Genomic DNA, 25,086 nt, shown 5'->3' with positions numbered 1-25,086 from the left:
GGAATTCCTCCAGGAATTCCTCCGGAGATTCCTCCAGGAATTCCTCCGGAGATTCTTCCAGGAATTCCTCCGGAGATTCCTCCAGGAATTCCTCCGGAGATTCCTCCAGGAATTCCTCCGGAGATTCCTCCAGGAATTCTTCCGGAGATTCCTCCAGGAACTCTTCTGGAGATTCATCCAGGATCTCTTCTGGAGATTCATCCAGGATCTCTTCTGGAGATTCATCCAGGATCTCTTCTGGAGATTCATCCAGGAATCCTTTTGGATATTCCCCCAGGCATCCCTCTGGAGATTCCTGCAGGAATCCCTCTGGAGATTCCTCCAGGAATCCTTCCGGAGATTCCTCCAGGAATCCCTCCGGAGATTCCTCCAGGAATCCCTCCGGAGATTCCTCCAGGAATCCCTCCGGAGATTCCTCCAGCAATCCTTCCGGAGATTCCTCCAGGAATCCCTCCGGAGATTCCTCCAGGAATCCCTCCGGAGATTCCTCCAGGAATCCCTCCGGAGATTCCTCCAGGAATCCCTCCGGAGATTCCTCCAGGAATCCCTCCGGAGATTCCTCCAGGAATCCCTCCGGAGATTCCTCCAGGAATCCCTCCGAAGATTCCTCCAGGAATCCCTCCGGAGATTCCTCCAGGAATCCCTCTGGAGATTTCTCCAGGAATCCCTCCGGAGATTCCTCCAGGATCTCTTCTGGAGATTCATCCAGGAATCCCTTTGGATATTCCCCCAGGCATCCCTCTTGAGATTCCTCCAGGAATCCCTCTGGAGATTCCTCCAGGAATCCCTCTGGAGATTCCTCTAGGAATCCCTCTGGAGATTCCTCTAGGAATCCCTCTGGAGATTCCTCTGGGAATCCCTCCGGAGATTCCTCCGGGAATCCCTCTAGAGATTCCTCCGGGAATCCCTCTAGAGATTCCTCCGGGAATCCTTCTTGAGATTCCTCCAGGAATCCCTCTGGAGATTCCTCCAGGAATCCCTCTTGAGATTTCTCCAGGAATCCCTCTGGAGATTCCTCCGGGAATCCCTCTAGAGATTCCTCCGGGAATCCCTCTAGAGATTCCTCCGGGAATCCCTCTGGAGATTCCTCCGGGAATCCCTCTTGAGATTCCTCCAGGAATCGCTCTGGAGATTCCTCCAGGAATCCCTCTGGAGATTCCTCCAAGAATCCCTCTTGAGATTTCTCCAGGAATCCCTCTTGAGATTTCTCCAGGAATCCCTCCGGAGATTCCTCCGGGAATCCCTCCGGAGATTCCTCCGGGAATCCCTCCGGAGATTCCTCCGGGAATCCCTCCGGAGATTCCTCCGGGAATCCCTCCGGAGATTCCTCCGGGAATCCCTCCGGAGATTCCTCCGGGAATCCCTCCGGAGATTCCTCCGGGAATCCCTCCGGAGATTCCTCCGGGAATCCCTCCGGAGATTCCTCCGGGAATCCCTCCGGAGATTCCTCCGGGAATCCCTCCGGAGATTCCTCCGGGAATCCCTCCGGAGATTCCTCCGGGAATCCCTCCGGAGATTCCTCCGGGAATCCCTCCGGAGATTCCTCCGGGAATCCCTCCGGAGATTCCTCCGGGAATCCTTCTTGAGATTCCTCCAGGAATCCCTCTGGAGATTCCTCCAGGAATCCCTCTGGAGATTCCTCCAGGAATCCCTCTTGAGATTTCTCCAGGAATCCCTCTGGAGATTCCTCCAGGAATCCCTCTGGAGATTCCTCCAGGAATCCCTCTGGAGATTCCTCCGGGAATCCCTCTGGAGATTCCTCTGGGAATCCCTCTAGAAATTTCTCCGGGAATCGCTCTAGAGATTCCTCCGGGAATCCCTCTAGAGATTCCTCCGGGAATCCCTCTAGAGATTCCCCCGGGAATCCCTCTAGGGATTCCTCCGGGAATCCTTCTTGAGATTCCTCCAGGAATCCCTCTGGAGATTCCTCCAGGAATCCCTCTGGAGATTCCTCCAGGAATCCCTCTGGAGATTCCTCCAGGAATCCCTCTGGAGATTCCTCCAGGAATCCCTCTGGAGATTCCTCCAGGAATCCCTCTTGAGATTTCTCCAGGAATCCCTCTGGAGATTCCTCCAGGAATCCCTCCGGAGATTCCTCCAGGAATCCCTCCGGAGATTCCTCCAGGAATCCCTCCGAAAATTCCTCCAGGAATCCCTCCGGAGATTCCTCCAGGAATCCCTCCGGAGATTCCTCCAGGAATCCCTCCGGAGATTCCTCCAGGAATCCCTCCGGAGATTCCTCCAGGAATCCCTCCGGAGATTCCTCCAGGAATCCCTCCGGAGATTCCTCCAGGAATCCCTCCGGAGATTCCTCCAGGAATCCCTCCGGAGATTCCTCCAGGAATCCCTCCGGAGATTCCTCCAGGAATCCCTCCGGAGATTCCTCCAGGAATCCCTCCGGAGATTCCTCCAGGAATCCCTCCGGAGATTCCTCCAGGAATCCCTCCGGAGATTCCTCCAGGAATCCCTCCGGAGATTCCTCCAGGAATCCCTCCGGAGATTCCTCCAGGAATCCCTCCGGAGATTCCTCCAGGAATCCCTCCGGAGATTCCTCCAGGAATCCCTCCGGAGATTCCTCCAGGAATCCCTCCGGAGATTCCTCCAGGAATCCCTCCGGAGATTCCTCCAGGAATCCCTCCGGAGATTCCTCCAGGAATCCCTCCGGAGATTCCTCCAGGAATCCCTCCGGAGATTCCTCCAGGATTCCCTCCGGAGATTCCTCCAGGAATCCCTCCGGAGATTCCTCCAGGAATCCCTCCGGAGATTCCTCCAGGAATCCCTCCGGAGATTCCTCCAGGAATCCCTCCGGAGATTCCTCCAGGAATCCCTCCGGAGATTCCTCCAGGAATCCCTCCGGAGATTCCTCCAGGAATCCCTCCGGAGATTCCTCCAGGAATCCCTCCGGAGATTCCTCCAGGAATCCCTCCGGAGATTCCTCTTGAGATTTCTCCAGGAATCCCTCTGGAGATTCCTCCAGGAATCCCTCTGGAGATTCCTCCGGGAATCCCTCTGGAGATTCCTCTGGGAATCCCTCTAGAAATTTCTCCGGGAATCCCTCTAGAGATTCCTCCAGGATCCCTCCGGAGATTCCTCCAGGAATCCCTCCGGAGATTCCTCCAGGAATCCCTCCGGAAATTCCTCCAGGAATCCCTCCGGAGATTCCGGAATTCTTGTAGAGAGTCCTTCAGTAGCTCCTGTGGAGATCTCTCTCGGAATTCCTGCGAAGATTTCTCCAGGAATTTCTATGGGGATTTATCTAGGTATTCCTGAAGAGTTTTTCCAGGGATGGCTGTGAATATGCCTCTACATATTCCTCCAACAATTCCTATGGAGGAATTTATTTAGATAATCCTCCAAGAGTTCCTCTACAGGTTTTTTTTCCAGGAATTTCTCTGGAGATTCCTATTGAGATTTCTCTGGAAATTTGTACAGAAAATTATATGTAGATTCCCACAGGAATTCCTGGAGATTGATCCGGGAATTACTCTGGAGAATCCTCCAGAAACTTCTCTGGAGATTCTGCTGGAAATTTCTGTAGAAATTTCTCATTTGTCTTAATTAAGTAGAAATCTGTTGGAATTTAGTTATTCAATATTTCGACAGAATACTGTAAGTAATTTTTATTTTTGATCTTTTTACAAATTCCTCTAAAAATCTAGTAGTGGGAAAACTAAAACTATAAGCTCAATTCATCGAAGCTCTAATCATTTGCATTCATGTATTCATTTTACGCTATGTATGCTTACCACTACATTTTGGTAAATATAAAACCCACATTCCTTTACAGCTAAAACTTGAACTTAAGCATAAAGTACCCTACAGTCGGACGAGTCTCTTCATTCATCGTCTCAAACACAACACTGAAAGTGAAAGGACGGCCTATTCAATTGACCAGTCCCACATGTCCGAACGTTTTCTCGAGTGTGCGACTACACACCATACGAACGGCGGCGCAGGTCAAGGTTGAAACGATTTTTATACGCGTGCGTATAGTTTGGATGACTGTGGTGCTCGTCGGAGTCGTCGACGGCGCTTGGGACCCAACCCAACCACTACAGCTCCATCCTTCCATCCGACCGGCAGAAAAAAAATCTATCATTCGCATACCAGATTCCATTCCGTTTGATCTACATATTTACACCGATTGGAAACCGGTTGGCTAATTAAATAGTAATTTATTCACCACCACCACAGCCCGAACCTTTCCTTCATGCCCCAACTTTGTCAAACGTCAGCAAAAATGTAGCGAAAGGAACCTCGCAGGCTCCCCTTCAAACCGTGCAAAACCAATTCAGGCCCGTAATTTGACGGGTGTTCGCGCAATAATATCAAGTTATTTTCGATTGGTCCGACTGTGGTGAGCAATTTCCACCTATATATAATGGGGCTAGATCGCGGAAAGGCGCTACTGAGGTCATGCCTAACGAGATCACCCAGAATGGGTTTGCCAATAATGTGGATTGGACGCGAGGATTTCCGCGTGGTTTTCTGCCATAACGATCCAATTGGCAACCCATCAGAGCGATCACCACGCGAGAATTCCGTGGCAATCGATTGCTTCCTTAAATTGGATAATTTTCGTCTAATTTCGGTAATGTTTTGTTTGAATGAAATTGGGTTGAATTAGGTTGTACTCATTATTGGGACTCACCTTCCGCCATAAATGTCCTGGGTCAGTGGGGTGCTCTCGTCGTCCGTGAAGTTGTCATCGCTCTCGTTTTGTGTTGCCAGAGGGCGATGTCTGATAGCAGACATCCTCTCGGCGGATGCCTCTGCAGGAGAAACAAAAAGAAAAGTTAAGTGATAAATTTGGTGATTCAATTAAGATACTTTTGAAGATAACTTCAAATTTTGTACCGAACAAAGCGATGGCTCAGTTATAGGTGGTACATTGACTTTAGCGGTATAGAATGGATCAAGAAGGAGTAGACAGAGTCAAAAGTGGTTCGACTTGTGACATTTAGAAGTGCTATTAATACGAATTCTCCACCGTTGGTATGTGCTTTATATTTGTTTGATTGTGGTTCGAGATACCGGTCATTCAAGTTTTGACTGACGCCTGTTGAGGATGTGGTTCATGGTTTCGGTCAAAGTTAGCGCATATTTTGATGAAATGTTTGACCTTGATTTCTTCTCAAAAGATGTTCATCAACCGTTTGTTTTTTAACCACTACAGTGAATACTTGAAATCAATAAAAAGCCAAAGATTCTTTCAGAACATTATCCAGAGATTCCTTGGGAAATTTCTCTAAAATATTCAGAAAGTTTTCCTGTGATTTCTTCAGTATATCCTCAGGAACTTTTCCAGAGCCTTTTCACAAAGTTTTCTTAAAATTCTTGTAGAAATTCCTCCGGGGATTCATTTGAAAAATCCTCAATGAATTCTTCCAGGAACTCTTTCTTGGATTCTTCCAATATATAACCCAAGGTATTTTTCTTCGAAAATTACTATAGAAATTCCTAGAAAGATTCTTTCAGATATACCACAAGGGGTTTCTCCAGAAATGTCATATAGAGTTATTTTAGAATATTCCTCCAAAATATTACAGAGATTCATTCTGAAACAGAACTTTCTCCAATTATTCCTTCAGAAATTCTTCCACAGGGTTTCACGAAATCTTTCAAAATAATCCTTCAAAAAATCCACCATTTGGTTTCGTTTGAAAATATCAGCAATGACACCTTCTTAGATCTTTTGGAAATCACTCAACTGATTCTTTTGTAAATCTACCCTAGAATTTCTTCAGAAATTTCTCCAGGGTTTCTTTAAGAACGTTTACAAAGAGTTTTGTAAGAAACTTTTCAACGGAATCCTATAGAAATCTCTCTTTGAATTCCTTCCGAAATTGCTCCAAGAATTTCTTTACACAATCTTCCACTGCTTCCTTTTTAAAATTCCTCCAAATCTCCTTTGGAAGTTGTTCCAGGGATTCCCTAAGAAAATCATCCAGGGATTGTTGGAGCGGACCTGGTGTGATGGTTAGAACACTTGACTATCACGCCGAGAACCTGGGATCGAATCCCACTCCCGACAAACTTGCAAAAAATGTGAGTTCTTCCTTCGGAAGGGAAGTAAAGCATGGGTCCCGAGATGAATTAGCCCAGGGCTAAAAATCTCGTTAATACAGATAAAAAAATCCAGGGATTCTTCCATAAATCTCCTAGAGATTGTTTTGTAAATTGCATTAGACATGCCTTCGAAAAATTTTCCAAGAATTGTGCTAGAAAATCTTCCGTTGAGATTGCATCCGAAATCTCTATTCTCTGTATGAACATTTCTCGATAACCCTCTATAGATTTTCTTTCAGAAAATATTCCACGAATTATACTTTAAAAATCTCTCCTGGGACTCATTACGAAAATTTTGCATGCTTCGGCAATTCCTCCATGATTGTTTTTCTCAGATATTCATTCAAAGATTCCTTCTGAAATTTCTCTTCATATCATTACAGCAGTTTCTCCAAACATTTCGCTAGAATTCATTCCATTGATGTACTCAGAAAGTTCTCCACGGATTCTTCCAGAAATATCTCTGGGGAACTACCACGGATTCTTTCAAAAGTTTATCCAAAGGTTATTTTCAGTGAATTATTTAGAAAATCTCCAAGGATTTCTTTCAAAATTTAGCTAGAAATTCCTATTCCTGCAGAAATTCTTCCTGGAGTTCGGTCTAAAACCTTCCGAGTATACTTTCAGAAATTGTTTCAGGTATTCTTTAAGCATTTCATCCAGGGATTCCATTAGAAGTTTCTAGAAGAATTCCCAAACTGTATATGAATCCTTCAAGAAACTTCTAATGGAATCCCTGGATGAAATTTATCCAGCGATTTCACCTCTTCGAATTCCTTTAGAAATTGCTTCAAGAGATTTTTTATAGATTCCTTATGAAATTCCTCCAAAGTTTTCTTTTTTTTTTCCTTCCAGGAATTGCTTAAGAAAATCATCCAGGGAATCTTCTATAAATCTTCTAGAGATTATTGTGGAAATTCCATTAAAGATTGCTACCAAAATTTCTCCAAGAACTGCGCTAGAAAATCTTCCGTGGAGATTATACCCGAAATTGCTGTATAAACATTCCTAGTAAATCCTTCAAGGATTTTTTGGAGATAATCTTCCACTAATTACTTTAAACATTTCTCTTGGAATTCATTACGAAAATGAAATGAGATTCCTCTAAAAGTCATTCCAGCGGTTTCTCCAAATATTTCTCTAGAATACATTCCATGGATCTCTTCAGAAAGTCCTTCATGGATTCTACCAGAAAGATCCACGGAGAACATAAATTTCTACAGTGATTCCTCCAGAAAATCAGTAATTTGGAATTCCTTCAGAAGTTTCCCCAACGGTTGCTTCATATATATTTTTAGGTAATAATTAAGATATCTCCAAGGAATCCTTCTGAAATTCCATTAGAAATCTCAATTTCTACAGAAACTCTACCAGGAATCCAGAGAAACAATTCTTAAATTTTGTAAAGGTTATTTTCAATTTTTTCCACGGATTCTTTCTGAAATTGTTCTAGTGGTGTTTTTCGAAATTTTTCCAAAGATTTCTTTAAGTTTTTATTTCTGAATATTTACAAAGAATTATTAAATTTATTTCCCCAGATTTTCCACGAGAAATTCCTTCAAAAAAAAAAAACACCACGGATTCCTCCAGGAATCCCTTCAGGCAACCGTCCAGGAATTATATTGAAGAATTTCTCCATGAACTCTTATAGAAATATCTCAAGTGATTATTTCATGAATTATATCACGGGTTTACCCATACTGCACCTTTGATTTGTTCTGGATTTTCTACAGGAATTTAACTGAAGATTTCATCGTTGATTCCTTCAGGAATTCATAATACTACAGGTTTCTTCAGTAATCCATGTAGAATCTCCTCCAGCCAGCTTCCAGCAATTTTTTTCTGAAATTTCTCCATGGATTGCTTAAACAAATCCTCTAGATACTCCTCCAGCACTCAAGGATTTTGAGCCAAAAATCTCTTTGCCAATTATTTTGAAAACTCTTTCAGCAATTCGTGGGCGATTAGGGGCGTGTCAGTGGTCTGGTCGTTTCGTAAGTCCCGGAGTGTCGGTTCGATCTCCACTCCAGTCGGTGAAAACTTTTCGTCAAACGGAAAATTCCCCACCAGACCACTGGGTGTATCGTGTGTTTTCCATTATCTCATGTTAGTTATCGTTGAATATGTACAACCGTTGCACAATGGGAAAAAATAGGTATAAAACGCGAATAAATTCAATATCTCTGCTCGGAGTGAATGGATTTGAATGAATTTTTGACACAAACTGTAAAATTCTCTAGTTTCAGATAAGGAACGTGTCATTCGCCGCACGATGCTGGAAGTCAATGTATTTAGCTCGTTTTACCCCACTCTCTCTCTTTTTCACCTTTTTCGAAAATTTCTGAAGTGCAAAATAAATGTTTTTTTGAAGTCGTGATTGTGTAAAAACATGAGTAGTATCAAATGGAGCTGATTTGGCTCACCGCACGGCTTTAAAAATTGAAATATCTTCAAATAACCCCGATATCCCCTATTTGTTTGAAATTTCACATGTATCTCCGCCCGGAGTGGAACGCAATCGATAAGAGCAGGACCAACCCTATGCTAAATTTCCGATACTATGGAAGTTTTTACACAAATACGAGGTAAATAAGTCATTTATTTTGGGCGCCAGTCGGGAATAGATGAGGATTTTCTCAAAAAGCTGTATGATAGAGAGAGGGGGGTAAAACGAGCTAAATTCACTGATTTCCAGCATCGTGCGGCGAATGACACCCTCCTTATCTGAAACTGTAGAGATTTTTGCAGTTTGTGTCAAAAATTCCTTCGAATCCATCCACTCCCAGCAGAGATATTGAATTTATTCGCGTTTTATACCTATTTTTTCCCACTGTGCGTTGGTTGAAGACGGTGTAGTGTTCTAAAACCCATTGGGAATTTTTATTTTTTGAATTTCCTTGGAAATTGCTTTTGAAACTGTGTCAGCTGTTGTTTTGAATATTTATTTCGCAAATCGTTTGGTATTTTTTTAGGAAATGCATGGACAACGGCTTTGAATATTTCTTCCGAATTTTCTTCTAGAATTTCTAAGGCAATTTCTTTGGGAATTTATTCTCTGTTTTTTACGGATATCCTTTGACAATTCCTTTGGTAATTATTTTGGTAATTTCTTCGGTAGTTTTCTGGAAACTTCTTCTTCATTTTGTACCGGAATTGACTGGACAATTTCACGACATTTCGTTTGGAAATTGATTCGGTAGATTCCCTATATTTTTTTCTGGTAATGTCTTTGGAATTACCTTTGGCGGATTTTTTTGCTGATAATTCATTTGGAAGTGCTTACAACAATTTCTATTGGATTTTGGATTTTTCGCAATTTTTGGAAGACTACTTTGGTATTTTCTTTGGAGTATTGTTAGGACACTGTTTTGGAAACTTGCTTTTGAATTTTAACAGGCAACTTCTACGAGATGTTCTTCATTATTCTAGCAATTTCTTTTTGAATCTCGCTGCTAATCCCTTTGGTAATTTATTTGGAATTTCTTATGGTATTTTTCGACAGTTCCTTTTTACATTCATGTGACAGATAATTCTTCCTTGAATTTCTCTGGCAATTTTTATCTTTTCTTTAAATTGATTGTTCATATCGGAATCCCGTCTGTTATGACTTTGGAAATTGTATTAGATACTAGCTGTCCCGGCAAACTTTGTCTTGCCAGGTTGTGGTGGTTTGACAATTGTTAGGGTCATTACGGCACGGCACTCTAGATCGGTTTCATTTCGATCGTGTTGATTTCCTTCCCAGCTCATGAAAAATCAGTTATTAATCAATTTTCTTACTTTTTTAGTTCATTTTCGTAACTTTTTATACATATAAACACAGCCACCACGAATACGACCCGAACCGTGCCAGAGTCATGCTGATCGGTTCAGCCGTTCTTGAGTTTTGTTGCCTCAAAGGAAATTCAAACTCATTTTTATATATATAGATTCTCTTGCGAATTAAAAATAAAATACAATAATTTACAACAGAACAGTCGAAAGAAACTCAAATAAATTACCAAAGGAATATTCAAAAACCAAGACAACTGCCAGAGAAGTTCCCAAAGAATTTGTCGATGAATTTTACAAAACATTTTCCAAGCACGTTCGCATAGAAATAGCTAAACACACAGTAAACGAATAACCGAAAGACTTCTCAAAGAAACTGCAGAAGGAATTGCCTGCCACAAAAAGTTGCCCAAGGAAATCCCAAAACAATTCCCAAAATTACAGAAGTGTTGCAAAAAAATACTGAATACATTTCCAAAGACACTTCCGACAAAAAAAAAAAACTGTCAAAACAAATTTTAAAGGAAAAGCCTGTTTGTTTCCCAAAAGATTTTCCCATATATGTTTCAAAGGAATTGTCGTAGAAATTCCCAAAGAAATTGACATAGGGAAATCTGAAAACATTTCAAGAGAACTTCACAATCCATTTGCCGACACAATAGCAGAACTATATCAAAAACAAATTGCTGGAAAAGGAAATATTGAAAGAAATTTCAAAATAAAAATAGGGGAGATTTTTTCAACGTGTTGTATAAAATATAACGGTGCGATCGCTCGAGGGTTAATGACGGGATTCAAATAGGGTATTGGTTCCCTTATTAAGCATGTGGCTCCCATTTTCATCTCACGAAAAACAAAGGATTGAAGCGCTATTTGTTTTGTTTCTTATTTTTGTATTTTTTGTTAGAAGTGAGCACCCATGAAAACAATAAGAACGGAGTCAATCGGTGCCGTAATCGCTTGTTTTCGAATAGGATGAAAATGGGAGCATGAGATTACTGATGACACACATACCCTATGACGCCAATCATTTTTCGTATGCATACTACTATTACATGAAGTGTCACACTTTTACAGACCCCCTCCCCCCTTAACAAAGGTCGTCATATTTGAATGAACTCTAACATGGATAGCGTAGGCATCAACAACCATGCGCCTCCATAAGTTTCTCAATCTATTTGTAAACACATGGCTGATAGGGTAACCTGGGGTAATATGCACCCCCGGGGCAAAACGCCCTCACGCTATTTCATTATATAAGTGAAGTTCCATTCGATGCAAGCAATCTAGACGTAAAACTGAGCCGGAGAAGTCCAAGATTGCAAAGAATATTCGAATGAAAAGCGTGAAAAACGATAATTTTCCACATTTGGAAAGATTGTCTAATTTGAAGCGCACGCAATTTAAGCAATTGCGCGCTGATTACATGGAATCAATCAATCAACTACCATCCGCCTCCTTCTCCGTCCATTTGCTGCCGTAAATAGTAAGATGGAGCCGCCTGGTATTCCATTAGAATTCAAAGCGGAAAATGCCAGAGGTCGTATTGCCCCACCTCAAGGTGCGTTTTGCCCCCAACAGTTTTTCAGCACCCAAAACGTAACACTTTTTTAAATTGTTAATTTGATTCGGTAAAATTGGCGGACTAAAAGTTGGCGTCTCTTAGTAAAATAAATAAACTAACTTTCAAAACGCAAGACACCTATAAAATCATCTTAATCTTAGCTATAGGGCCATGTTTGCTTAGGGGGTGCATATTACCACATTACTCTAATCAAATCACCAGAAAACCTTAATTACAAGCAAGAAGAACCGGAAGTTGCCAATTTTCATTGAGAAATCAAAAGATTTTCCGTGAATTTGTCTGCATGATTACAAGAAGGATGTTTTATGCAAATACATCTTGACACCATTCACCTATTGTAATGATCAAATCATATTAAGGAATGATTTTATGAGTTGGACCATTTTATCCCACCTTTTTGGTCTTTGTTCCCCTACCAAACTATATGATTTGAAGTCTCTATGCTGGTGTGTCGCTTTGATACAGTTTAATCGATGACTAAAAGAACACAACTACCCTGCGCCATGTGCCTCATATCAAACGAGAAACTGAAAGTGAATGGCAGCCAGGCATATCAAGCCAGAGGCGGCATTTTTTGGCCTGCCTTGACGAAGGTAGGAGCCCTGCAGCTTACCACCCATTACCTTGTCATATTCAATGCTTTAGAGTCGGTGGCGTTGTAGCCTAATACTATTGCCTATAAAGCTTAGTCAGTCTGCCTGCTGCCTGTCTTAGGAAAATACGGCAACCGTACGGCTTTCACACGTGCAGCTGGGCAACAATGTGCTCGTTAACAGTACCCACTCGAACCAGTTACCCAAGTCAGAGACAAAACAACAAAACCTGAATAAAAGTAGCCGCAACCGTCGCCATCGATTAATAAAGGTACTACACACATACCACGGACGGACGGTGCGGCGCACAGTGATCCGATTCCGATGTTTTACGGCATGACAGACCCCGCTTCCTACCACCTCTTTACGTGGACTTAGTCCAGCGAATGCCGTTCGTACTGGTTTGCTATACGGATTGCGCCGGGCAGCACAAACCAGCATCAGCAGCCAGTATGTGAATAATGGACGCTGGAGATCGCAAATGAAGCATGCCTTCGTCAGGCTACGAACTTCCCGGATAGGTCTTTGCCATTTCGATTTCGAAAAGGGCGTGTAGATCTGAGGGGACTAGATGAAGTGGTTTCGCATGTTTCATACTGACTGCATGGGATACCGAGAATCTGATAGAATACCGGATTTTGCTTGGTTGAAGGCCGTATTTTTTCAAGAGTTGATAGCACTTTTTGTTCTCGTTCATCGGATGAAAGACGAGCTACTGAACTTGGGTGCGTTCCTGTTACCGATCGGGAAGGATTCAAGGTTAACTTAGTGCGATGGATTTCCAATGCGTAGTCATTCTTGCTACACGCCATCTTTCCTACTAAATGAGGAGGAAAGGGTCGTGGAGAAGCAAATTTTGCAAATTTTCTACAAAGTTTTGGCTTAATTCTAAGAAATGTTTCTCTTATTCATATTTTCCAAGTATTCATTTCTTTTGTTTTTTTTGTAAGAATCCATGCAGAATTTCTGTAGAAGTTTGTGTTAACTGTTTCGTCAGATTATTTTTTAAATGCGGCTAAACATGTTTTGAGAATTGTCATAGAACTATTACCAGTGAATTTGGATTTATCTTGCAGAACTCTTAAAAAATAATCTGGAAGTCCTTCAAATAAATCTAAAACATTATATATTTGTGGAAGCGGTTGAATCTGGTAGTTGAATTCCACATAAAAACACCGTTATAAGGATGTTTCCAGAAATTGCGAGAGGGTTTCCTTCTTGAACTTCTTTGGAAATATTTCTCAGTATTTCTCGCAGGATTGCTTTTGTATTTTTCCACGCCATTTTTCTTGATATTCCGTTTTGAATTTCTCCCGGAGATACTTCCGGACTCGTACCGGATTTTTTCCGAGATTTGAATGATTCTTTCTGGGATTCTTCCTTGAGAATCTTTCAGGATTTCAGGATATTACAGAATTTCTTTCCGACATTTCTTTCAGGGGTTTTTCCGGTATCCATCGTGATTTTTTCCGCAGTTCCTCCTGCGTTTTGTCCAAAAAAGTTTTCGTAGATTTCTTCCAAGATTTATCCCGAGAACTCTTAAAAAGTTTCTCTCCTGATATATCGCAAGAGTTGTTACCGAATTTCTCCTAAAGTTTCTCTCGAGATTCCTCTTGAAGATTTTCCTCGATTCGTCTCGGTGTTTCCCATGGAACTCCAGGAAATCTTCTTGAGTTTTCTCCCCAAAGTCGCTACAGGAAACTCTCGGGATTTCAGAAGATTCCTTCCGATGTTGGTCCTGGGAAGTCTGTCAGAGTTTTTCTAAATGTATTCTGGATTAAAGACGAACCAGCCAAGGGCTGAAAGACTCTTAAATAAAGACAAATCAATCAATCAATGTATTCTGGACTTTCTTTCTGATGGAGCTATTGTTGAAATTTTTCAAAATTTTGGAATTTCAAGATTCTTTTTTTGGGATTCCTTCAATTCAATTCTTGCAGGGATTTTTTCCAGGAGTTTTACTCAGAGTACCTCCTGGAAAAACTTACAAGAGGAACAAATCCAGATGAAATCTTGCGGGAAACTCTACAAAGCAATGTTGATCGATCAAGCGCGAGGTGTCAAATTCCAGGGCAGTATAATTCCGGAAGAGTATTTCCACAGTTACCGAATACCAATCGTTAACTGCTGTGAGGGTAAATTCGAACTATTGGACAACCTTTGTTCAATAGTACACACTGGACTAAGAATCTGTGCTAATTGAGTTCCTGATGAAGGTTCCAAATGCGGCCGAAACGTTGGATTGATTGATTGATTTGTCTTTATTAAAGAGACTTTCATCCCGAATCGTTGGACAAGATTAAATAGCAGTTGAATTTTGTCAAGACTGACAAAGCAAAACTCCACAAATACCTATTGGAGAAATTTCGAGAGAAACTTTGGAAGAAATCCGGAGAAGAACTGGGACGTCTTGAAAAAGAAGTTCAAGGAGTAATAGTGGGAGGAAATATTACACGATATTAAAGAGGAACTTTGGAAACCTCTAAGAGAAATGATGGAAGAAACTACAAGCGAGATCCTGTGAGGAAATCCAAGAGAATTTCTGTAAAACCTCACAGAAATCCCGAGAGAAACTGTTGGAAATCTATCCCGGAAAACCACTAAAAGAAATTCCTGAATGAACATTGGATAAATTTTGGAAAGATCTCCAGGAGAAATCCAACAAGAAACTCTGGAAGCTTATTGAGAAAAGCTCTGGAAAAATCTCGGGAGGTACCACAGCAGAGATTGTTGATAATCTATCGTAATACCCAGTTTTCTTTTGGATTCTCATCGGAATCTCTTACTATACCATCCGTCCCGACAACAAACATCAATTTTCAAAACTGAACCAGCAATTTAACGTATGGTCTGTGAAATTACGGTCCAATCCTGAATGTTTTTCAAAATTTTTAGAGTGTTTGGATGTCATTTCTCTTTGGAAGAAATTTTCGGCGAACGTGTCAAAGCAATTCCTTGCAATCGACTCAAAAGAACTCTGGGAAAAAATTGGAACTCTTCCTTAACTGATTATTGTTTTATTTTCGAAGGAGTTTAGCAAAAATGTACTTGGATAAAATTAGCTATTTGGGGAAATTTCTTAGGTAGAATCTCGCGCATTTTGCTTAACATTTTCAGATTTTTGAGTATATTCGCTTTGGCATCACTGCCGCATACTGCAAAAGTGCGATTCATATCAGCTCTAAAAGTTATAAAATACAGCGTGAAAAGTAGTTTTATAATTATTGAGTGATAAGTGCGCGTGTTCCTTGATGTGCAAAGTATCGTGTTTTTGTATGCAGCGCGGTGTAATTGTGTCAAAATAATATTATTTTATATAGTTTTAACTCCCAGCGGTACTCTACAACCCAGGGAGGAAACAACAAAAGATAGCAGTGAGCTATCAACCTACCGCATGAAACTTGCGTATAAACTTGTATGCAAGTTATGCTTTCTACCGCTAAAAAGTGGAAAAGTGAGGTTTTGTAAATAATAACAAAACCATCTTATGTGATGACTACAAGTTTTGTATCCGCGTATGAGACAAATGTAGCACACCATCTACGGCAATAGCATTGGCAATTATTTAGCAATAAGTGTGGAAAAGTATTATGCTAGTGTTTTGATCACAGGTTCTCGTTTGTGTTGTGTTGTGAGTGAAATAAACGGGTGAGGTGACCGCACACACAACGTTGGTGGCATATTAGTTCCACAAAGAAAGCAAATATCGAAGAACAACTTTTGGGGAGACTGGGGTCAAAAGCTCCTAACTATTAAAAATAAAGTTTTTTTTGTCTTGCTTGATTTTTTTTTCTATTTTTTATTATTATTATTCTTATTTTTCCTTTTACTTTTAACTATTTCTTCACATTTCTTTTCAATCTAGCTCATGTTAGTTCTGATTTATTGTATTTAAATTATTATTATTTTTTTTTTCGTTTTAGTTGAACTATCGTTTTTTTTAATTTATTTATCTTATTCTTTTCTTCTTCTCTTATTTATTTACAGTATAAAAGACTAGATCAGAGGGCTTATATAACTCTAAAAACCCACGTGAATACTAGTGATATCGTTATGATCGTAGATCAAAACAAAGAAATCCTAGGCCCACGTGGAGTTAAGAGATTAAAAACCCAATTATGTCTAGGCTGACTACAAATTGTGTTGAGATAATCAATAATTCTTGACGATTCTAGGTCGAAAGTACGATCAAATGATAACTAAAAAGCTAAAGTTCATCCAAGCAAATCTACATCATGCAAAGGGAGCAACAGCTGTACTTTGCAAAAGATTTGCTGAGAGTAAACTGGATATAGCTTTTATCCAGGAACCATGGACAAACAATGGTAGGATAATGGGAATCCATACAAATCCTTCCAAATTAATATATAAATTAGGGCAGTTACCACCAAGATCTGCAATTTTAGTAAATGGAAGTGTGAATGCAGTTCCAATTACAGAATTTATTGACCGAGACATTGTTGCTATTATGGTAGAAGTACCAACAATCCAAGGAAAAACGGAAATTTGTATTGCTTCGGCATACTTTCCGGGAGATTTGGATGATGTTCCTCCGCCAGAAGTAGCAGCTTTTGTCTCTTATTGCAGGAAGCTAAACAAAGCTTTCATCATTGGTTGTGATGCAAATGCTCATCATACGATTTGGGCTAGCACAGACATCAATAGTAGGGGAGAACACCTCTTAGATTTCATTTCAAGAAATGAAATCGATTTATGTAACAGAGGCGATGAACCTACCTTTACAAATGCTATTAGGCAGGAAGTTTTGGATTTGACGTTGTGTAGTCCTACACTCTCGGAAAAAAATCAAAAATTGGCATGTGTCAGAGGAAATTTCTTTATCTGATCACAAGCATATACTATTTGAATATGAGGCTGGCTGTCAACTCATAGAAACTACTAGAAATCCCAGGAAGACTAACTGGGAGATTTATACTTCAAAACTTTTATCAGGAATGGATAACTTAAATGACATTCCAAATTCTCGTCATGAGCTTGAAGAAAGCGCTTCGACACTTTCGAGTATAATTACACAGGCTTTTCATGACAGTTGTGCACCAAGAAAACGCTCTTCAAATAGAGATGTTCCTTGGTGGAATAGTAACCTGCAAAAACTGCGAAAGAAAACCCGGAAGTTATTCAACCGGGCTAAAAGAACACAACAGTGGGAACAATATAAAGAGTCCCTCACAATCTATAACCGGGAAATTCGAAGGTCAAAGAGGATAAATTGGAGGCACACATGTGAAAACATTGAAAGTACTCCGATCGTTGCTAGATTGCAAAAAGTCCTCGCTAAAGATCATTCAATAGGTCTTGGAACTCTTAAAAAAGAAGATGGTTCTTTCACGAAGAGCTCCGAAGAAATCTTAGAAACAATGATGAAAACACACTTTCCGTGTTCAATCGTTGCTTTCACTGATCAGAATGCATCTATATCGCAAACTGAGGCCAATGAAACCAGGAGATATATTCATGAAGATGATGAATCAACTGTGTTAGAAGGTGCCAGGAGTGATGCATGCATTCTGGCTAATCAAATTATTACTGAACAAAAGGTTGAATGGGCGATTGATTCCTTTGAACCCTTCAAAGCGCCTGGTAGGGATAGAATTTTTCCTGTACTACTGCAGAAGGGTAAAGAAATCTTAACACCTATTTTAACCAAGTTATTCCGATTAAGCTTATCATTAAGCCATATCCCTACAGCTTGGAGAGAAGTGCGAGTCACTTTTATCCCAAAGGCAAATAAGAAGGATAAATCATCACCAAAATCCTTCAGACCCATAAGTTTATCGTCCATTATGTTGAAAATAATGGAAAAAATACTAGGCGAATATATCAAATCGTCATATTTAACAAAAAGCCCATTGAGCCAAAACCAATTTGCATATCAAGAAGGCAAATCATCGGTAACAGCACTTCATAAGCTGGTTACAAAACTGGAAAGATCCTTTGAAGCAAAGGAGATTTCACTTGCTGCGTTCCTTGACATTGAAGGAGCGTTCGATAACACTTCTTACGATTCAATGAGGAATGCTATGTCAAGACGTGATTTTGACAGTTGCATTGTTGATTGGATTGGAGAAATGTTATCTAAAAGAGAGATTTCATCTAACCTTGGCAGCTCATTTATTACCGTCAGAGCAGTAAAAGGGTGTCCACAAGGGGGCGTGCTATCACCTCTATTATGGTCTTTAATAGTTGATGATCTCCTCAAAAAACTGGAAGCACAAGGCTTCGAAGTACTTGGCTTCGCTGATGACTTAGTCATACTAGTTCGTGGTAAATATGACAACGTTATCACTAACAGAATGCAAACTGCCTTAAATTTGGTCTCCTCGTGGTGCGATAAAGAAGGATTGAACATAAATCCTTCTAAAACCACGATCGTACCATTTACACGACGGAGAAAAATAGCAATTACAAACTTAAAATTGAAAGGAACTTTTTTGGAACTTTCAAATACAGTCAAGTATCTTGGAGTATATCTTGACAGTAAACTAAATTGGAACTTACATCTCGAGCAGGTACTTAGTAAAGCTACAAGTGCTCTATGGATCAGTAAGAAAACTTTTGGTAAAAAATGGGGATTGAAACCGAAAATGATCCACTGGATTTACTCGGCAATTGTGAGACCCAGAATTACCTATGCGTCACTGGTATGGTGGCCTAAAACAAATGAAAGATTAGCACAAAAGAAGCTGGAAAAACTTCAAAGATTAGCTACTCTTTCAATTACCGGTGCAATGCGAAGTACACCGTCTAAAGCGCTTGACACTTTACTTCATCTACTTCCACTGCATCAATTTGTTCAATTAGAAGCTGCAAAGAGTGCTTTTAAGCTCAAAAGAACTACACAACTCTTTAAGGGTGACCTGAGAGGGCATCTCAGTATTCTGAAAACAATTAGTATCGGCTCTCTAATCTTACATAATAGTGATTGGATGAGCAAAAGATACAATTTTGAACGCTCTTTTGAAGTGATTAATCCTGGGCGAAATCTGTGGACAAATGGTGGCCCAGAACTACACCCAGGATCAATCGTATTTTACACTGATGGTTCGAAATTGAACGATCAAGTAGGTGCAGGAGTGACTGGCCCCGGGATCAACGTATCAATTCCTATGTGCAAATGGCCTACAGTTTTTCAAGCTGAAATCCAGGCAATTTTAGAATGCAGTAATATTTGCCTTCGCAGAAACTACAGACATTCAACAATTTGCATGATGTCTGATAGCCAAGCAGCTCTAAATGCTTTGAAATCAGCAACATGCTCTTCTAAACTTGTATGGGAGTGTATTCAGTCACTTCAACAGTTAGCTTGCCGTAATCAGGTGAAGCTATTTTGGGTTCCAGGGCACTGTGGAATTGAAGGAAACGAACAAGCCGATATGCTAGCAAGACTTGGATCGTCTCATCAATTCATAGGGCCAGAACCATTTTGTGGTGTGTCTGGTTGTTCTCTCACAATGGAGTTTAAAACATGGGAACATGAGAAAATAAAATCCAACTGGGAAAACACCACTTTTGCGAGGCAGTCAAAACGTTTCATAAAGCCGGACATTTCAAACACTCGCAAAATTCTAGAACTTTCTAAAAAAGATCTTAGTTCGTTTACTGGCCTTATAACAGGTCATTGTTCGAGCCGGTATCATCTGAAGCTAATTGGAAAACTTCAAGATGATGTATGTCGCTTCTGCGGCATAGATACAGAAGACTCGGAACATTTGCTATGCCATTGCCCGGCAATTATAGCTAAAAGAATTAGGTTCTTCGACAAGGGGCTGATTGAACCCTTAGGTGTCTGGAGAACAAACCCCAATGCGGTAGTGCAGTTCATCCGAACTGTATCACCGTGTTGGGATCACGCTTACAGTCAAGGTTTGATTATTGCTAATACCAATGGTGATACGTCAACTTGACATAGCTAAATAAAACTGGGGCATTTGTCACAATAGATCTATAAATTGATCGCAGTGACTTATATACCCAACAAGGAATAAAAAAAAAATATTTATGTGGGGTAAAAGCACAAGATTTCGCCACTGCTCTAGTCTTCACCCCCTCCATACAAATTCATTTTTTCATGTATGAAATGGCTAAGTTTAGAGCAGACTTTTGGGAGGAAGAAGTCTAGTGTTTTTACCCTATATGTTTTGAAAAGTATATCAATTTAACAAACAATGGGAAAATATCTGAAATATTACCTTTTTAAATACACCACCTCCCCCCACCCCCGTGGAACACCAGGAAAACTTAAGGAGTTTCATTTTGTCTTATGAGAAGACACCTTGTTTAAGAACTCCTGTGAAGAACTCCTCTAGAAATTTTGTCATCTACATTTTTAAAAATAAAATTTTGGAATTTCGGTAAGAAATCAATTGGGAAATTTCCTGGAATATGTTTAACCTTCCTAGGATATTAGGATTGGCGCACCACGCTGCCATAGTACACGCCCAGCGTGCCTATCTAGGTCATACTGACCCCAACATCTCACTAGGATGAAATGGCTCAAATGAAGCTGATAATGATTCCTCTGCTTTCTGTTTTTGTTTTTGACTGTCGCTAGAACAATCTATTGAAAAACTCTTTTTTTCCATTTAGTCAAAGGAGTTCTTGAGTATGGGCTACAAGCGTTATCAGTCTGGAACGTCATGAATCTCTTCTGAAACCACCTGAAACACTTATGAAGCTCTGAAAGGTCTCTTCCTTTAAGTTCACCTGAGAACAGTGATCGAAAATGGATTCTTATAAACTTAAGCCTCGTCAAAACCTCTGAGACCTTTCGAAATCCCCCATAAAACGCCTTTGAAACCCGCTGAAAATCCTCCGAAAACCGCTTGAAACTCTCTCGGAACCCCTGTAATTCACCAAGACCGTCCATGTAACGATTCTGCAACTCACTGAAAACCGTTTGAATCTTTCTGAAGTATCTTTGTGAATCCCCCTGGAATCCCTCCAAACTCTCTGTAACGCACATAAGATCCTCCGAAACCTCCAAAAACGCGCTTGTAATGCTACGGAAATCTACTGGAAATCCTCTGAATCTATCCGTAAGCCCCCTCATACCTACTCGGATCTCCTGTAATGCACATGAGATACTCCGAAGCTCCCGAAACCGCTTCTGTAACGCATCCGAAAACCACTGAAAATTCTCTGAAACCTCCTGAAATGCCTTCGATAACTCCGAAAAACTCACTAGAAACCCTCTCAAACCTCCTGAAATGCCCCAAAATCTTTTGAAACGCCTCTGAAACTCTCCTACCCAAGCAGCACGCAAGTCACAAAGGAGTGTCAACGGTTTTGGTTGGACACGAGCCATTTTCAAGTTATTATGCCCCGTTAGTTAGAATTACATGAATGTTACTCCTGTACAACCAAAAACCTGCGCTGTCGATACTCCTTTGTGACTTGAGTGCTGCTTGGGTAGCTTCTTTAAACTACCTTGATAGCCTATTAAATTAACCCCACATGCCCCCTTTATATTTTCTATCCCCTCTATTCCATTCCCATCTTCTATCCACAAAATTCATTCCCGACTCATTATCTAAATGAGACCACAGTTGTAGAATCTTCCTTGGAATTATAACAGTAACCTTTTGCAGACTGAAAGGAAAAAATAACTCAAACTCATTCAAGATATTTTGGATTTTTAACAGCTAGTTTTTGCTGCGACACAAGCTAGGTAACGCATAATACAAAACCCATTTTATCAGGTCCCATTTCATCAGTATATCATTGAGGCACCGGTTTCCTGCCCACCTTAGGAAAGATCGGGTATTCAACCCTGTGGAAAGTTGGGTCGTAGGCTGATGGTTGGTGTTGGGTTTGTTTCTGGAAACCTGAGATTCTGTTTCCAGTGTTATAAACGGCCCTTGTCAGCGTCTGTTCCTATGTTAGGGACGACTGACCATCGTCTAAGTGCAAGTGGAGATCCTTCAGGAAGTTAGGGTTGGTGTCAGGCCCGGCGAGTCAAGCGTAAAAATAAAACAAATGCAACCGAAGATCTGCAACAAAATAATACAAACTGAATCCAATAAATAGCAACTAATTTTGCGAACAAAAATCGGTACGTGGAACTTACGACCTCTCAACTTCATCGGAAGCACCCTCATATCAAGAAAACGTGCCAGAAACAATAACAAATACAATCTGTCCAAAACTACTTACTCCTTAAAAATACATTATTGTTTCATATGCTACAGTTATCATACGAAAAATACTTAACTCCAAAGTGTATGAACGCAACACTTTTCTATGCTTACGAATCACCAACAGCGAATAAGTTTCACAGCACCTAAATGATTCATAAATTTCGCTTGCAAATTATAAATGCAGATTCTACATCTTAAACGATCGGTCGACGTCCACCAAATTGCTGCCACAGAAAATGTCAGCGAACTTTTACGTGAGCTTTGCTCTCATTCTACGTCACAGCGCACATTCAATCCATAACCCAGCCCAGATTGCCCAGTCAGTGCCGGTTAAACTTGCTTTTCAGGAAATTCATATTTTTTGACGTAGGACTACGTCTCTCTTTTCTATACCGGGTGTCATTCTAAATTTTCAGAAATCGGCCGCGTTACGTTTAAAGTGGAGATTTTGAGCGTTAATAACTCAGCCATTTCTCGCTGAATTTTCAAAATTTTGGCACCAATCGATTGCAAATCTTTACACCAATTATGTCAAATAATAACATTTGCTGTTTTTCAATAACAAACTATTGAAAATTTGGGAAAAGTGAACCCATGTTTATTCCAGCCAATCACGATCGAGCACATTTTGGATGCTCCCGTCGAATATAAAAGCTACGGCTTTTTCGCATCTTCCCTCATTTGTCTTTGTCGTCTCGAGGTGAACGCATCGAACGAGAGCTGCCCACTTTGTTCGTTTGCGTTTTCGCTCATTCTTGTTTGACGGCCGTGTCGGCTCGGTGGCGGTGGTTGTCGGCAAGGGTGCTGTTGCACATTCACCTTCTAACTGTCTAACGCGGCAGACCAAGGAAGTGTTTGAACATCGGATTGATCGACGGTGGTGGCAAAGGCAGCAGCAAAATCCGGAATCGCACCCACGGCAGCAAGCGGCGGGCCAATTTTCGACGGCTTCCAGCAAGCAGCACGGAGAAATCCAACACGCATTGCATGGCATGATGAATTCATGTCAATTTCTATCTAAAATCGACCAATATTCAAACGGTTCTTTTCAGGACCATCGAAAATTACTATTCAAGAGTTGTGAATCAGAAAATTATTTCGAACGGGAAAAGTGTGGTGCGACAGAAAAGTGAAAGATTGAATGCTTGGTGGCCCTGCAACAATGATGATGCACTAATGACACCGGCCACTAATGGTTCCATTCGGAATTTAGCAACGCTTCATCCTATCCGAACCATTTTTCGTGAATCATTATTTAATTATAGCATTTTCCGAGTTAAGATGATCTAAATCTTCCAATATTTTGGTTACTTTATTCGGTCAATGAAACTTTTCTCATTTCTCGGTTGATAAACCGTTTCAAGCGTCTGGTGCATGTGGGGCGGGGCATGCAAACGAAATATACTGGAAGCCAGCCAAATGGGAGGAGCTTCATCTGCTAATCTAGGGGTATAAAAGCTGTGCCCTCTGTTTTCTTTCGTCATTTTCGTTGGATCAGTCAAGGAGGTTGGAGGCACACACCAACATCCAGCGACGACTCTCTGCTCGGACAGGAAACTCATCCATGGCAGCAAGCTTCTGGTTAGTTTTCGAAGGCATCCAGAATTCAACGCGAAGAAAACCAACACGCATTGCATGGCATGGTGAGCTCATCAAAATTGTCTATTATACAAACGGTCCTTTTCAGGACCACAGAAAATCTTTCCTACAGAGTTGTGATCGAGAAAAGCTTAGTGCAATCGAAAGTAAAAGACAGCTCCGCTTCTCAGTAAAATGAGTGATGGTCGACTCATTAATTTGATATAGGGCAGCAAGCAGTGGGTCAGATTTCAGTAGCCTAGCATTTAGCGTGGCGAAAACCTAAGTGCATTGCGTGGCATGATGAATTCATGTCATTTTCTGTCTAATATCGTCCATTATTCAAACAGTCCTTTTCAGGAGCATCAAAAATTATTCTTCAAGAGTTGTGTATCGAAAAATTATTTCATTCCATCGATCCGGAAGAGTGTGGTGCAACTGAAAAGTCAAAGAATGAATGCTTAATGACTCAGCAACAATGAGGATGCCGGCCACTAATGGTTTAATCCGGAATTTAGCAACACACAATCCTATCCTGACCATTTTTCGTAAAATATTGTTAAATTCTAAATATATTCAAAATAAAGCACTCTATATCATCTAATATTTTGATTACTTCATTCGTTAAATGAAAAAAAAAATACATACGAAAAAAATTTTCGATTAATTAACCGTTTAGAGCGACTGGAGCATGCGGGGCGGAGCATGGAAACGAACTAAATTGTAAAGCCAGCCAAATGGGAGGAGCTTAAACTGCTTATCTAGGGGTATAAAAGCTGTGCCCTCAATTTTGTTTTATCATTTTCCTTGAATCTGTCAAAGAGGATGGACGTCACCTCGACAGCTGGGCAGTGGCACACGGCTATCGTGCTGATAGCACCAGGAATCTCATCGACGGCAGCAAGCGGCGGGTCAGTTTCTGGTGGCATCCTGCATTTAGCGCGAAAAAAAAACCAACATGCATTTGTGGCATGGCAATCGCCAATAAATGAAACAATCCTTTTCAGGAACACCGATAACCATATTATTATAGAGTTGTAAATCAGATTCATTAATTCCATCAATCGAGAAAAGTGTGGTGCAACCGAGAAGTGAAAGATTGAATGCTTGGTTACTAAGAAACAATGATGAAGCCGGCCACTTATGGTTCCACACTGAGTTTCCACACATCGCATTATCGTATCAGGACCATTTCTCGTAAAACATTGTTTATTTCTAACATTTTTCGAATTTAAATAATCTGGATCTTCCAATGTTTCGGTTACTTTACTTTATTCGTTCTATGAAAATTTTCTCATTCCTCGGTTGATTGATCGTTTGAAGTGTCCGGAGC

At 40.7% G+C, this 25,086-nt stretch overlaps 1 protein-coding gene across 3 annotated transcripts in view; it reads right to left on the bottom strand.

Moving 5' to 3' along the window:
* Window positions 1-25,086, bottom strand: part of LOC109405983 (chitin synthase chs-2) — a 225,546-nt gene that overhangs the window by 39,256 nt on the left and 161,204 nt on the right. For all 3 annotated transcript variants that reach the window (XM_062859777.1, XM_029878578.2, XM_019679040.4), the window contains exon 3: window positions 4,652-4,772. In XM_062859777.1, coding sequence (XP_062715761.1) covers window positions 4,652-4,755 — 104 coding nt within the window. In that variant the 5' untranslated portion in view covers window positions 4,756-4,772. The remainder of the gene's footprint in view (window positions 1-4,651; window positions 4,773-25,086) is intronic.

This window comes from Aedes albopictus, chromosome 3, assembly GCF_035046485.1.
Source record: "Aedes albopictus strain Foshan chromosome 3, AalbF5, whole genome shotgun sequence".
Taxonomy (NCBI): Eukaryota; Metazoa; Arthropoda; class Insecta; order Diptera; family Culicidae; genus Aedes; species Aedes albopictus.
Note: the sequence above shows the minus strand (reverse complement) of the source record. Positions and strands in the feature narration are given on the sequence as shown.